The sequence below is a fragment of the Cuculus canorus genome, chromosome 1 (genome assembly GCF_017976375.1).
Source record: "Cuculus canorus isolate bCucCan1 chromosome 1, bCucCan1.pri, whole genome shotgun sequence".
Taxonomy (NCBI): Eukaryota; Metazoa; Chordata; class Aves; order Cuculiformes; family Cuculidae; genus Cuculus; species Cuculus canorus.
The window spans coordinates 198,053,325-198,066,145 of record NC_071401.1 but is presented as its reverse complement, the minus strand read 5'-3'; the positions used below and the strand labels follow the sequence as shown (position 1 = coordinate 198,066,145).

At 34.2% G+C, this 12,821-nt stretch overlaps 1 protein-coding gene across 1 annotated transcript in view; it reads left to right on the top strand.

Annotated features, from left to right (window-relative positions):
• Nucleotides 1-12,821, top strand: part of PCLO (piccolo presynaptic cytomatrix protein) — a 362,471-nt gene that overhangs the window by 305,868 nt on the left and 43,782 nt on the right. Inside the window, exons 22-23 of the mRNA XM_054056434.1 lie at nt 8,778-8,919; nt 11,266-11,333. Coding sequence (XP_053912409.1) covers nt 8,778-8,919; nt 11,266-11,333 — 210 coding nt within the window. The remainder of the gene's footprint in view (nt 1-8,777; nt 8,920-11,265; nt 11,334-12,821) is intronic.

Below are 12,821 nucleotides of genomic sequence, written 5' to 3'. Positions count from 1 at the left end.
AAAACTAGTATGTCCTAAATTATTCATATGGAGTGTCCCAATAATTACCATTATGAGGTTAATAGATCTCATACATTTCAGCAGTGGAAAAAAGCAAGATTAGTTAATTGCAGCTTTATGGAGCATGTAAGTAGAACTAGAAGAGATTATGGTCTCAAAAATGCACCAAAGATACTCAAAATATCTTTCAGTTTATGGAATTATTTGTGGGAGGAAGAGAAGATAAAACTAAAAAACTCTAGAAGTTGGGAGTATTGTGACTGATAAATATCACAGCATCATCAGTTTGCAAATCACTTCCTTCAGGGATGCTGCATGGTTCTGGTACACCCACCCATTACCTGCTGGAAAAGAACCCATTATGAAATGATTTTATGGACTGTAGCAGTCATCTTATCAAGTTACTAATTTTTTGTCCATAAATCTCAAAGGCTTTTAAATAAAAAGTAGCAACTACAGATAATTGACAACATTATTATTGATATTACCACGGTTATTTCTCTGGATTTATCAGAGAACAGCATCTTTTAGAATAATTATCTGAGTTTCTTCAGCTGAAGCACAAAAGTTGGTAGTACTCTAGCAACATTTCCACAAAGGTGAATGGAAAAGTTCTATTCTGTGAGTGATCATCCTACACTACCTAAGAGAACCCTCAAGAAGCATTTCATACTTTAACCTACTCTCTCAGTGACTTCTTTTTTTCTTTTTTTCCTTCGGTTAAATTGGCACTTGAATAAGCAGAACAAAACAAGAACCCTCAATCATTCTTAGAATGCCCAGAGAAATCTTTCTCTATTTCTGACTCCTAAGACCTTTTCTATTGGTTGTATTTTGTCAGTTATTAGTTGTATGTATGATAAGTAGTAAAAAGGAGATCTTAAACAAAACCAGCACTCATAGTATACTTGTATTTTGTGAATTCAAAGGACTTGTACCAGCTTAAATTTATTGGACAAAACTATTTCTGTATTCATTTTAAACAGTAAAAAAGTGTATTTTAATGAATCTGTTTTGAAATTAAGGTAAAGCTACAACAGAAAATATTGATCTTTGTTCATCATCTTTGTAAAATCCAATACTCAACTACAGCATTTAATTAAAAATAAATCCTGAAGAATAATTTCTTTGTTGCATGTGAAAGACGAGAGTGTGGTCTGCAGAGAAGCCAATTGCATAATACACATTCACATCACACCCCTCAGAGAAGAAAAATAAAATTTCAGAGGCAACCCTTTGAAGGTAGAAGTTGCAAGGGATCAAAACCAGAGAGAGAGAGAGAGAGAGAGTTGCTGATGTTTGAGTTAATTTGATTTTGGTTTTGTGAAAAATCTAATCATTGCCAATTACACATTCACATAAAATTAAGCACATCCCTTTCAAAATGAATCTGTGTACTACCATCTATCCACCAGATAAATCAGTTTTAGAAATAGTGTAGATCAGTCCACCTCCTTTTAAGTCAGTAGTTTATCACATAGAAGGATCATTCCACTATATGGACTTTTCTTGGTAGGCCACTTATGTTTTAAATATAATAAATGGTTTTTGAGTTCTTCAGATGTTTAAACACCTAGAGATACTCTGATGATATATAATCAGTTCTCTGTATATATGCATGTAAAACAGTAGGTGTATCTGTAATATAGTTATTATTTGCTGATTTTATATAAAAGGCCTTCTCAAAGTCAGTTTATAGCTTCCAAAGAATTTATACATGTTTTAGTTTTAATAATTTCCAATAAAATGAATAAGAAAGACAAGGAACAGCAAAATTTCCCTTCAGCATCCATGCAAAGTAGAAAGCTGCACCAGCTCTTCTTCTCTAGAATAAAAAGTGTAGTTTCCAGTGAAATAAGAAGTTCAGAGTAGGAAAAAAAAAAAAAAAAAAAAGTGAGTTTACCATAAAATCAGCATTTACCTACTTTACAGATAATTTTTTTCAAGCAGATGGTTTTATAGGCAGCTGTAGTGTCTACATGGGTGGTTTTTAACACATCTGCTTAGTGGGTAAAATTCAGTGGGCTTATCCTTATTTGCAGAGGAAGAGGAGTCAGCTTTGCCCCAGAAGTTACAATGATTGTACATTGAAAAAAAAATTCCTCTCTTATATCAGAATACTGAATGGTCAACAACAGCAAAATATTTTAGGAGCAAAGAAGAGAATTTCTAGAAAATTATGTTTTTTTCTTTCTAGGATATTTGGAGAACTATAAATTGATATTTAAATAGCTAAAATAATTATTTTGAGCCCAAAGTCCATTGTAGTTACATGGTTTTTTCTATCCTTTCAAACAGAGTCTTAAGAGGGAAGCTACAAGTCAATGAGATGTTGCTTGAACATCACATAATGATGGATGCCATATGCAAATCCTCTTTTATTTGACATACACATTATAAAACTAACCAAAGAAGAAAACAACAGGCCAAGAGAAAAGTACTGCTATACCCTTTACCTGAATTAGTTAGCAAATGTTAAAGAGTGTAAGAAAATACGCTGGGAATTTAAAATCATAACATTTTTCTAAATATCCCTAAATCTAATATCTGTACCTAGAACCTATTTATTTTTTCCATCTCATAGAGAACATTTCTTCTTTTACATTAGGAATTTCCCATTGTGACACAAAAGGTTTTCTGTGATCTCTTAAGAGGAAACTACTTTCCAAATAACTGTATTTCATGTGATTTTATTGGTCAGAGGGAAGTCTACATCAAAGACTCATAGTGTTAGCTGGAACATCTAAGGTAGGCAGACTACACATCAGCATTTTCACAACTGTACCCTAATGAACCTGTCAGTGTACACCTCTCAAAGGTCCCCAGTTTAAAACACTTTATTTCAAAAAGTAGCATACTTACTTTTATGTCACTTGGTCCAAGAACTCGACAAAAGTTCACTTAAGTGTCAGCATAACAGGTTAAAGCTGCACAGAGATGTGATGTGATGTGATGTATGTACCAAGGTATTGCTAGCACTGTAAAATCCAGAATACAGGTCTGAGCCAGAGCTATGTAATTTCTAATCACTTACCTGTGAGAAATTAAAATTGACAGAAATTTTCCTTTTCACTATGTTCTATTTGCTGGCATTAGCAACAATATGGAGTAAAAGGAAATTGATCCCTATGTTCTATAAATCTTTTGGATTGAATATGATTCTCAATTTAAATACCTGCTTATTTGGGGTTCGTTTAGGTCTGTACACATTTTCACACTTTTAATAGGCAATGCAATATTTTAATTTCCTAAAATAATTTAGAATGTTTCCTTCACCCTTTAAATAATGTACTGCCCAAAGCTATTGTATGCCTAGCTTCACCAGTCTCCTAATTTCCAAGTTAAACGGGCCTTCATATCACTACAAATAACCCATTTCCAAGAATCATTATCAAAACAAGAACAGTTTGTCCCCACTTTCTGCAGCAGCAATAATCTGAGGTTGTCTTTTGAGTCTCGTTTCAGTCTAATAGCTGGCACATTTCATTTTGGTTATACCCGCTATTTACTCTTCCACCATTTTAAGCTGACATATAATTTCAGGAAATGGCTCAAATTCATCATTTGATAACCCTTATTTCAAAAGTCTATTAGATGGTAGCCTAATCCTGTGGAGCACAAGGAAAAAAGTTATTTCATCAGAATTGCTTTGCTGGGTAAAGAAATGCCATCACAACAGTTTAAGATGAGTGCTGTTCTGCCATCACTCACTTCAAATGGTAAATTGCTCTGTAAAGGGTCATGTTGAAATTTCACAAAATATCGCTGCTCAGTGGGTGGTCAAAGTCATGTCTAATATACAAATATAGCTGAAATAGGTGACATCACAGGCTAAAGTACTGTTCAGTACGAGAGAGTGAAGAAAAGAAACTGTCAGAACTGACCTGAGGTATATGCCTTCAATCACTAGTTATTTAATTATTCCCATTCTGTCACTAGATCACAAAAGATGCAACTAGCAGTCCCAACAACACATTTTTACACTGCAGAACCTTTCAGGGCAAGCCTGAACAGCATGTGCTTTTAGTTCTAGCAAACCCTTCATTAAAACAGGTCAAATTGCATTATGGGGTCAGTTCGAGGTCAGAGTATTTGAAACATAAGAGGACCGATACTGAAGGGTAGACAAGATCCTGCCAGAACTTGCTGTGTGTGACAAGCCCAGTCTGTCAGTCAGCAGATAATTATCAAATGTAGATTTGTGATTTCATCTGCTCCCATGGGCTTGCATCTTTTTGAGAAGACTCAGAGAGATGCTATCAGCCTGTTTTGCCACCCAGCGTTTCTTGCAAGACTGTCAGTTATAAAAAATAATTTTCTTTCAAGAAAGAAAACCTGGCCAATATTTTAAAAGAGCATCTTCTCTGTTGTAAAATCATGCTTTTCTGAAAGATTAGATGAAACCATATGACTTCTCTCACTTCTTATTGATTTTAATATGTCTTCCTTATATTAAGGGATGTTTTCCCTTTTTTTTTTACCTGGTTTCATAAGCAAAACTCTGTATTATTTAAGAAAAAATAAATTAAATGGAGCTAGAAGCTGAGGCTGGTGCTAGCCTCAGTTTTCTTGTATCAACAATTCTTTTCAAAGAAGGTATAAGGATACATATGGACAAATATTTTGTCGGAGTAAAATCCTTTTTCTTTTTTTCCCATGGATAGTACAGAGTATAATAGATGTCTGACTAATCATGTTATCTTGGGATTCTTTTTCCATGGAAAAACCTGATACTACACCAGGGGTAGCACTACGAGCCACTATTTTGACAATCTGAAAGATCTTCTGCAAGCAACCGACAACTCTTCCAACTCATTATATATTATTCACTAGAATAATTTAGCTGAAACTTTTGCTCATACTGGCTTGTTCAGCAAACAGTAAAACTGTCACTCAGAGGCAGTATTAATGCCGCATTGCTAGCTACTAAATATATGTCTACCCACTGACACACTTTCAAAGGAGAGAATATTTTATCTCATTGGAGAACTACCAACTACGATAGGACTAGCAGATGAAAATGAAATCAGTGTTAAAACATTGAATGATAAGAAATTCCATGCATTACTTCACTGGAAGCAGCTCATAGTAAAGTTTAAAACTCATTTCTTATTCCCATTATTCATAGTCCAATGGCTGGACAGCCTAGAAATCTTTAAATTTAGAAGCTTTAAAAAGTACCAAATACCAGTTAGCTGCACAAACAATTCATGGAGAAACAGCTGGAGGGGGGAAAGGACATCTCCCCTCTTCCAGGAACAGGCCAAATGATGATGCTGGATAATGATTTTCAGTTCATCTCAGGCTTGAAGACATTCTTCTTTCTTTGAGAGATGAAATTAATTTAACATCATAAGTAATTGACAGCAAAACTTTGTATATGTGTGTGGATATGTGTCTTCAATTTTTTTTTTCTTTCCTTAAGAATCAATAAATAACTTGAAAATCCAGTGGGCATGGAAGTAATGAAACATAGCTCTTCCATACTCTGGATACTTAATAGTTAAATGATGGCACTTTCCTTTACACCAGCACCTATTTAAATACGTGTTCTACATAAAGGCAAAGCAAGAATACATCTTGTAGAATCAGGCACTTCTGTGATACCAGAAGAGAATATTCAGTCTCTAGACCTCAAAAACCACCAGAGCTCTGTAACTCGGGTGTGAACCTACCCAAACCTCAGTTTAATTACTTGTCCTTTATGTGGTTAGGAATACAATGGTCCAGAAAGATGGCAAATGCTCTGATGCTTACAGGGCTTCACAGACCTACGTTGGCTAGTGAGACCAGAGAAACACCACCATGAATTTGAACTTTCTTCTTAAAGTTCCTAAGACAATGTTTGCATTTGTTCACAGTGAAAGGGCAAGACATCAAATAAATGCATAAACTAATCCCTTGCACATGAGAACAAGGAACAAGTTCTAAATTTCAACTTAGAGTATAAATCTAGCCATGATTATTATAACTCCCAGAAAAAATATTGTTGGTTGCAGGCACCACCACATCTTTGGAACATGGTAGTTTCCTATATAACCAGCAGTAGAAGCTTAGACATTTAGATTTATCTGTAAAAATATAGATACACAGAAATTGTGGGTGTCTTATGAGTTAGATAGGAGTTCTCTGTTTCCACATTCTTAACTTATCACAAAACCAGCTGTAAATCTATTTTTGGATTTCATCTCTTGTTGCAAACTGATGCTGAAGTTCATTGCTGTCATAGAGCAGACAGAAAAAAAAAAGATTAATAATGAACTTTAGAATTTTCAAAATCCATGAATCATGAATCTAAACTTGGATTCATTATAGCCATTCATGAAGAGACCTTATGGGAAAAAAACATCAATATAGAAAAAGATGTAAATTGGCCAAAACAGTAGAGAAGCTACAAATACTGCATGTATCATCAGGATACAGCTGTTTGAAAGGAAAAAAACATGTTTTGATGATGAATAGATGTCACAAAACTTCTAAGCCATTTATAAAGGCTTAATTCAAGCTTTTCTGTTATGAACTAAATTCTAGGTTCTTAATGGTTTCAGCAATCCACCAGTGAAGATATAAGGAATTACTTCAGGCACTAGTTTTAAAGCAAAGTCAATAAAAATAAGAGCCCAGATATCAACCATTCTTTCAGCCAGACTTATTATGGTGGAGATGTATGCTATGGTAAGAAAATTCATGCCCCAGGGAAGGACTAAAGGCAGTTTTTTGTGCTGGCACAATACTATCTTTAGTTCCACAGACTTTTCAGGTGTTTGGCTTTTCTAGTTGTCCTCACCTATGAGATATCTATCATGATGTGGCAAAAGAACCTCAACTCAACCTAAAGAAACCCTCATAATCCCAAACAACTTACATCAAAAGTCATACTGGTCACACAAACACTATGAGAATGGAAATTATGGATTACTTGGGGACATGAGGTAATCTCAAAACAAGGTGTTGAATACAGGGCAAGTGGTAATAACACACTGTAAAGGAGAGCTTGACATCTCTTGTCTGAAATCTGGCTCTTGCCAGAGCATTTCCCAACAGCAGTTCCCTAAGATGTCAACATAGTCTTAGCAATTCACTCACAGTGCCACAAACTGAAAGTGATAGAGCAACCACTGCTCACAGCTGTCTGAGCAGAGGACCCTGATGTGCTCTGGCTGTCTGTGCAGGAAAGAAACGGGTGGCTTTTTCTCCAGATGAGGTACGAAGAGTATCTGTTAATAATGTTATGATTTTACATTTTATTAATTTGTATTAACATGCAAGAAGATAGTCTATGATCGATGTATAAAATAATGAAATAGAGATAAAGAATATATTTTTAAATAACAGTCTGACCAATTACTTTTGTGGCTGTAGGCAACAGTGAAATGGGCAAGGTTAATAGAGTTTTTAAAAGTTATTTTACAGCTCTGTTTAGCAGTGTAGAATCACTTTGCAGTGTAAGTGTTCTGTCTTAACTCACAGTTCATCACAGGGACTGATGACATATGAATCACTTCATTCCTTTCTTCTATTTTCAATTCTTAATCTGGTTTTGCATTATGTTTAAGCAGTCACACTCATCTTGCCTGTCCCACATCAGGCAGCATACAGCAGTCCTCACCAAAAATATTGTTCATTCAGTCAAGCATAAAGCTTGCCAGTTTAAGGCAGAACAGCATTGGGGCTCTGGCTCTTATTTGAAGTAATTTCCATTCAGTTATTTGAATAATATCTTATTTACAGAAGAATCTCTTTTAACTCCTTGCATTAGAGTTTCAGAGTTCATCAATATAACATAGAACCTCATTAAGACTTTGCAGAAAAATAACTTTACCAGAAAAAGTATTTTTTATCTTCAGTATTTATGCTCAGTCAGTTGGACGAGGTGAAACATGACAACAGGAAATGTTGTAGAGGTAATTTAAAAACAAATTCCCAAAATCTGTATCAGTATTCCCAGACAATTGTGTTCTTCGATATGAGAATAGATACTCTATTGATCATGTACTAGTATTAATGTTTAATGTCTCTGTGTCCTTTTTTGTTTATATTTCTCAACTTGCTAATGGCTGAATTCTGGAAGACCTGTTAACGTAGTGCAGTAATATCCAAAACATAAATTAAGACATCTGAAGTAAAAATATCATTCTAGTGTACATTTTCTACACAAAATTGTCTTATCCAAGATTAGACCATCTCCCATCAAAATATGTTCATTAAAATTCTAGGCATCTAGTAAAAGAGATGCAAATGGGCAGTAGCAATTGAGAAATATAATGCAGTAGCTGTATTATGTCTGATGATGGGTGGAGGTCTTTTTACAGTTTCTGTGACTAGAGATGTGTACTTTTACTCCCTTTCAGCCTGTCCTCAAAATCACCAAATGCAAAGAATGTTTCACCAGAAATGTGAGGAAGGTCCACTGGGTCTTTCTCTTTTACGAGATTACCATATTAAATGTTTCAGATGAATAACTGATTTTCTGTAGGTTTAATCAGAAAAGCAGTGTTAATCAGTCTAATCCATCCTTTTTTTCCCTTCAGGCTGTTGATTCGAATTGTTAACATGACTGGCGAAAAAGATATGGTGGTATACTCTTTGGTCTAGAACATTGTTCTATATGAAAATAAACATTAGATGCAGAAGATGATAATGCAATACTGGAATGTAAAGTAAAAAACTGAAAGTGTTTGAAGCATGTGATTTTGATAAATTTTGATTTTTCTTAATGTGGATGGCACTGATTTCTTACAAGGTTTTTGGTAACCCACTATTCCCACCCTGTACAGCAAGGTCTACTAATCACCGCCCTGCAGAAAGTTCTGTCTCCACTGGCTCATCAGCGAGTAGTTTTGGCAGTGGATACAGCATGGACAGTGAAGGCAGCAGCAGTGCCACAGGAGAGAATAATCTATTTCCTATCCCAAGAATGTAAGACTTTTCCTTTAATATACTATATCCTCCATTCACTCACTATGTATAACCCTTTCACTTGCTCACCGTCTTCTTACAGTTTCTTATGCACACTTGAATTATGCAATAGAATAGCAGCTAAAGGGGGAGAATATTTCAGAGCTTGTATTTTTATTATGGTTTGCTGAACACTGAATTATTACTAACCAAGTGAACTTCTGTCTCAACTTCATGAATTTATTGCTGTCACACAAGACAGTTGCTAATCTTGGCCTTTGAAGCAAGTCTGTAGAGGTGGGCTTGGGTTATGTTTTAGAAGTACAGTTTTGGTTGTCCTGAGAATGCTTAGTTTAAGTTTTTGGATTGAACTTCTTCTAAAAAGAAGCACTAGCAGTGCAAATGAAATTCAGAGTCTGGATATAAACCAACTTTCCCAAAGATTTTAAGGGCTTGAGTAGAATGTTTCAGAAGTTCTTGGTTAGAAAAAGATTTTTTAGGAGGAAGTCACTGTACAAATTATCAAGCTGCTATCACTGCTATAAAACTATAAAATAATTTAATTTTCAGCTGTTTTACCTGGTTAACTACTACACGGAGAAAAGTTTTGCCAGGAGATTTTCGCCTCAACTTTGACTGTATACACCTTCATGTAGCAATTTCTTTTATATGACAAAGTAACCACTCCTGATCAACTTTAAGTTTCTGGTCTTAATCTTTTATAGACTGACTGTTCTCAAAAAAAAAAAAACCCTTGGTGGTCATTGCTTATTCAGTGTCTGCAATAGTTGTTCCATGTTTTTCTCTGGAACACAAGCTTTTGCTTTTTCCCTGCCATCTTTAAATGTTAGTCAAAAGAGCTTGGTATAATCTCCCTAAAAAAGACTGAATGAAGACAAAATTCATTCTCTAAGTATTCATCTTCTAATTGATTTTATAATATTCATCATAATCTAAAATAAAGCCCAATGGTGTTTGTCTACATCTTATTAGTGGCTAAAAGAAAATATACACAAATCTAATTTTCAGAATCTAGGACAATGAGAGCTCAGATTGTGGGGTTCCAGTTGTTTAATGTTCATTGAACTTTTCACACTTCTTGTTCTAGGTTAAAAGAAGTTGTACTTCCCAGGGGAAAAAAAAAATTATAACCATTAGTTGGATTTGAAAATCTCAAAATTATTTTGCTGTCATATCTAATGAGAAAAGCATAGATGTATAAAATCTGTATGCACTGAAACACACAATGGAGTTCTCAGCAGAATTTTTTAGTTCATGTGCTAAATTTCAGTCATAACAATATCACGGTGTATTGTCTAGAAATGTGACCATATATACAGTTACCTGGTATTTGGCTGACTATTAAACCTGAGATCAGCCATACTCCTACTGAAAAGCAGGAAGAAACCTTCACAGCTTCAGCTTTTCTCCTCTCATGATTTGTTCCCATGATTTTTTCTGGATTAAATAAAATACATCCAGGCCTCTTATTTTCTGTGAAGGACTGGAGTATCCTCTTTTATTATGGCATTTTTATAGTAAATTGTTTATATGCTGATATTAGATAGAGACTTTAAAAGTTACACAGACATTTACATAGACAGAAAATGCTTTCTTTTTCATGTTAGTCTCGAGGGTTTTACATAGCAGTGTGATGAAAATGAATGACAAAATTACTGTTTACCATTCGAGACATTTGAGACCATCCCTGTGGAGAATGTTGTAAAGTAGATAACTGTTCCCATATTGAATTATGGATAAAGTTCTTATATATCTAAATATACGTATGATTGAAATTCTAGTAAGGTTTGCATTCATGCTGGCTTGGTAATGACTTCAGGGACCCAAACTGTAATGTAAAAACAAGCATTAAAACAAGATAGTGACCATAAACTTGCCTTACCTTTGAAGTAACTGGCATTGTAGAGCAAATATCAATTTTCTGAATCCTTATTATATGTTTCATTGTTCACCATAACATGATATATTGAAAAAAGAAGATATTTAAGCTGATTGCGGAACCCTAGGGTGTTGGGGGGCAGGGAGCAGACAGCACCTGATAGCCCCATTAAAGAAGAATGTACAGGCTGAGTAAGATGCAACTGCAGTTACCTCCAAAAGAAAAAAAATTAATATGCTCAAGTGATCTGTCCAAATAATAATAGAAAAAAAACTATGATCCACTTTATTTTCTTGAAATTAGAAACATTTATGTATACATACACGTACACTTTTCTTGTGTGCTAGAAATATCTGTCATGTTTTTCTTTTGGTACAGAACCAAGGCTCACTGGCTTGGGTGTGTCATTTTCTTTGGTCTTATCTCTTTATGATGTTACTGACAACTGCCATCGCATCTTTTAACAGAGGGAAGATGAGCCAGAATGGACAAGAACCAGTAAAGCAGTCGGGAGTAGGATTAACCGATGCAGAAGGTAAAAAGAAATACAAACAACACTACAGTGGTATCCAATGTTTATAGAACCAAGAAGTTTATTTCTTTACCTTGTTATGCTATGAAAGATTAGCCTATATTTTTTTTTATTATAGATTAAAATCCTGACTTTCATTTACTCTAAGGGCCCTTTACAAATAACATCAATGTAATGAGTCTACAGTTAAAATAAGAATAGTGTATTACTTGTTTCTTTAAAGTAATTAAATAGTTAGTTTGAAATGAGTAATAACTGTCTTTAAATGTTCATTGCTTTTCATAGCACTGGAATATAAAATATGAAGGATGGACCTGACTCTATATTCCCTAACAATCCAATGGCTGTCAGGCTCTATTTTTATACTATTTCAGAATATGTACTTCATAAATCAAATATGAATTTTGGTGTCTACATAAAACATTAAGTTTAAACAAAATATGAGCTGAACATCAAGCTTGACTGTGGCACTTAGACTATAGTGAAACTCTTATCTTATTGGGAAATCCAGAGTGCATTCTTTTGGTATGAATGTGGGGCTGCCAAGAAGGAGACACAGTAATATTGGAGCTGGAGAGAGCCTGGTCAAAAGGCTGCCAAAGTTTCATGAGCAATGTGACTATCTCTTTCTTATGTAATACTGGACAACTGCATGAAAACCAAGAGAGTTCTGTATTGAAGGATATGTTAGGAAAATTCCATTTCCCTTTAAATATAAGATATTTTCTTTTAAGTGTATATTTCTGTTGACTTCAAATATAAACATTAATGATCATGACCTTCATTTTATTATTAAAATACTACTTATCATTTTAATACATCTCAGTGCAGCTGTGGGGTTTTAATTAATCCATAAATTGAAATTCATATATACAATTGAAGTTAAGTTCAGCCTTTAAATATCAACATTTTTCAGGTTTCTGCAATCTGTGTAAATGGGGAAATAGTTACTGTTGCTGTATTTGGGGTAAAAGCAATCTAATATCGCATAGATTTAAAGAAAACAAATTAGAATTTTAAGGTAGAACTGTAAAGCTGTCTTTTCCAATGCAAAAATCCTTAACTGTGCATATGCACTCTACTAAATCTTTCAGTAACTACTACTGGCCATACAAAAATACAAATGCAGCTGCTTATCAAACTTCAATTTTTTCAATGGTGTTTTTAGGTATTTGAAAAACAAACTGATTTTTAAAAGAGAAATGGTGGGATGAAATGGGAAATCAGGAATTTTCCATTTTTACCTTGTCATGATGTGTCTTATACAGAATGATAATTGTAAATGATTTTCATAATTTTGTTCATCATAAAGTGCCCTTTAGGTAAGGTTTTAAGTCATAAATTTCAGAACCTACCAATACAAAATGTTTTAATTTAATATTTGTGTTGGTCAGAAAAAAAAACCCTACCAAAAAAACCCAAACAAAAAACAACCTTTTGAAACATTTTTAAAGATGTTATATAGCATTTGGTCACTAAAAATACTTATCC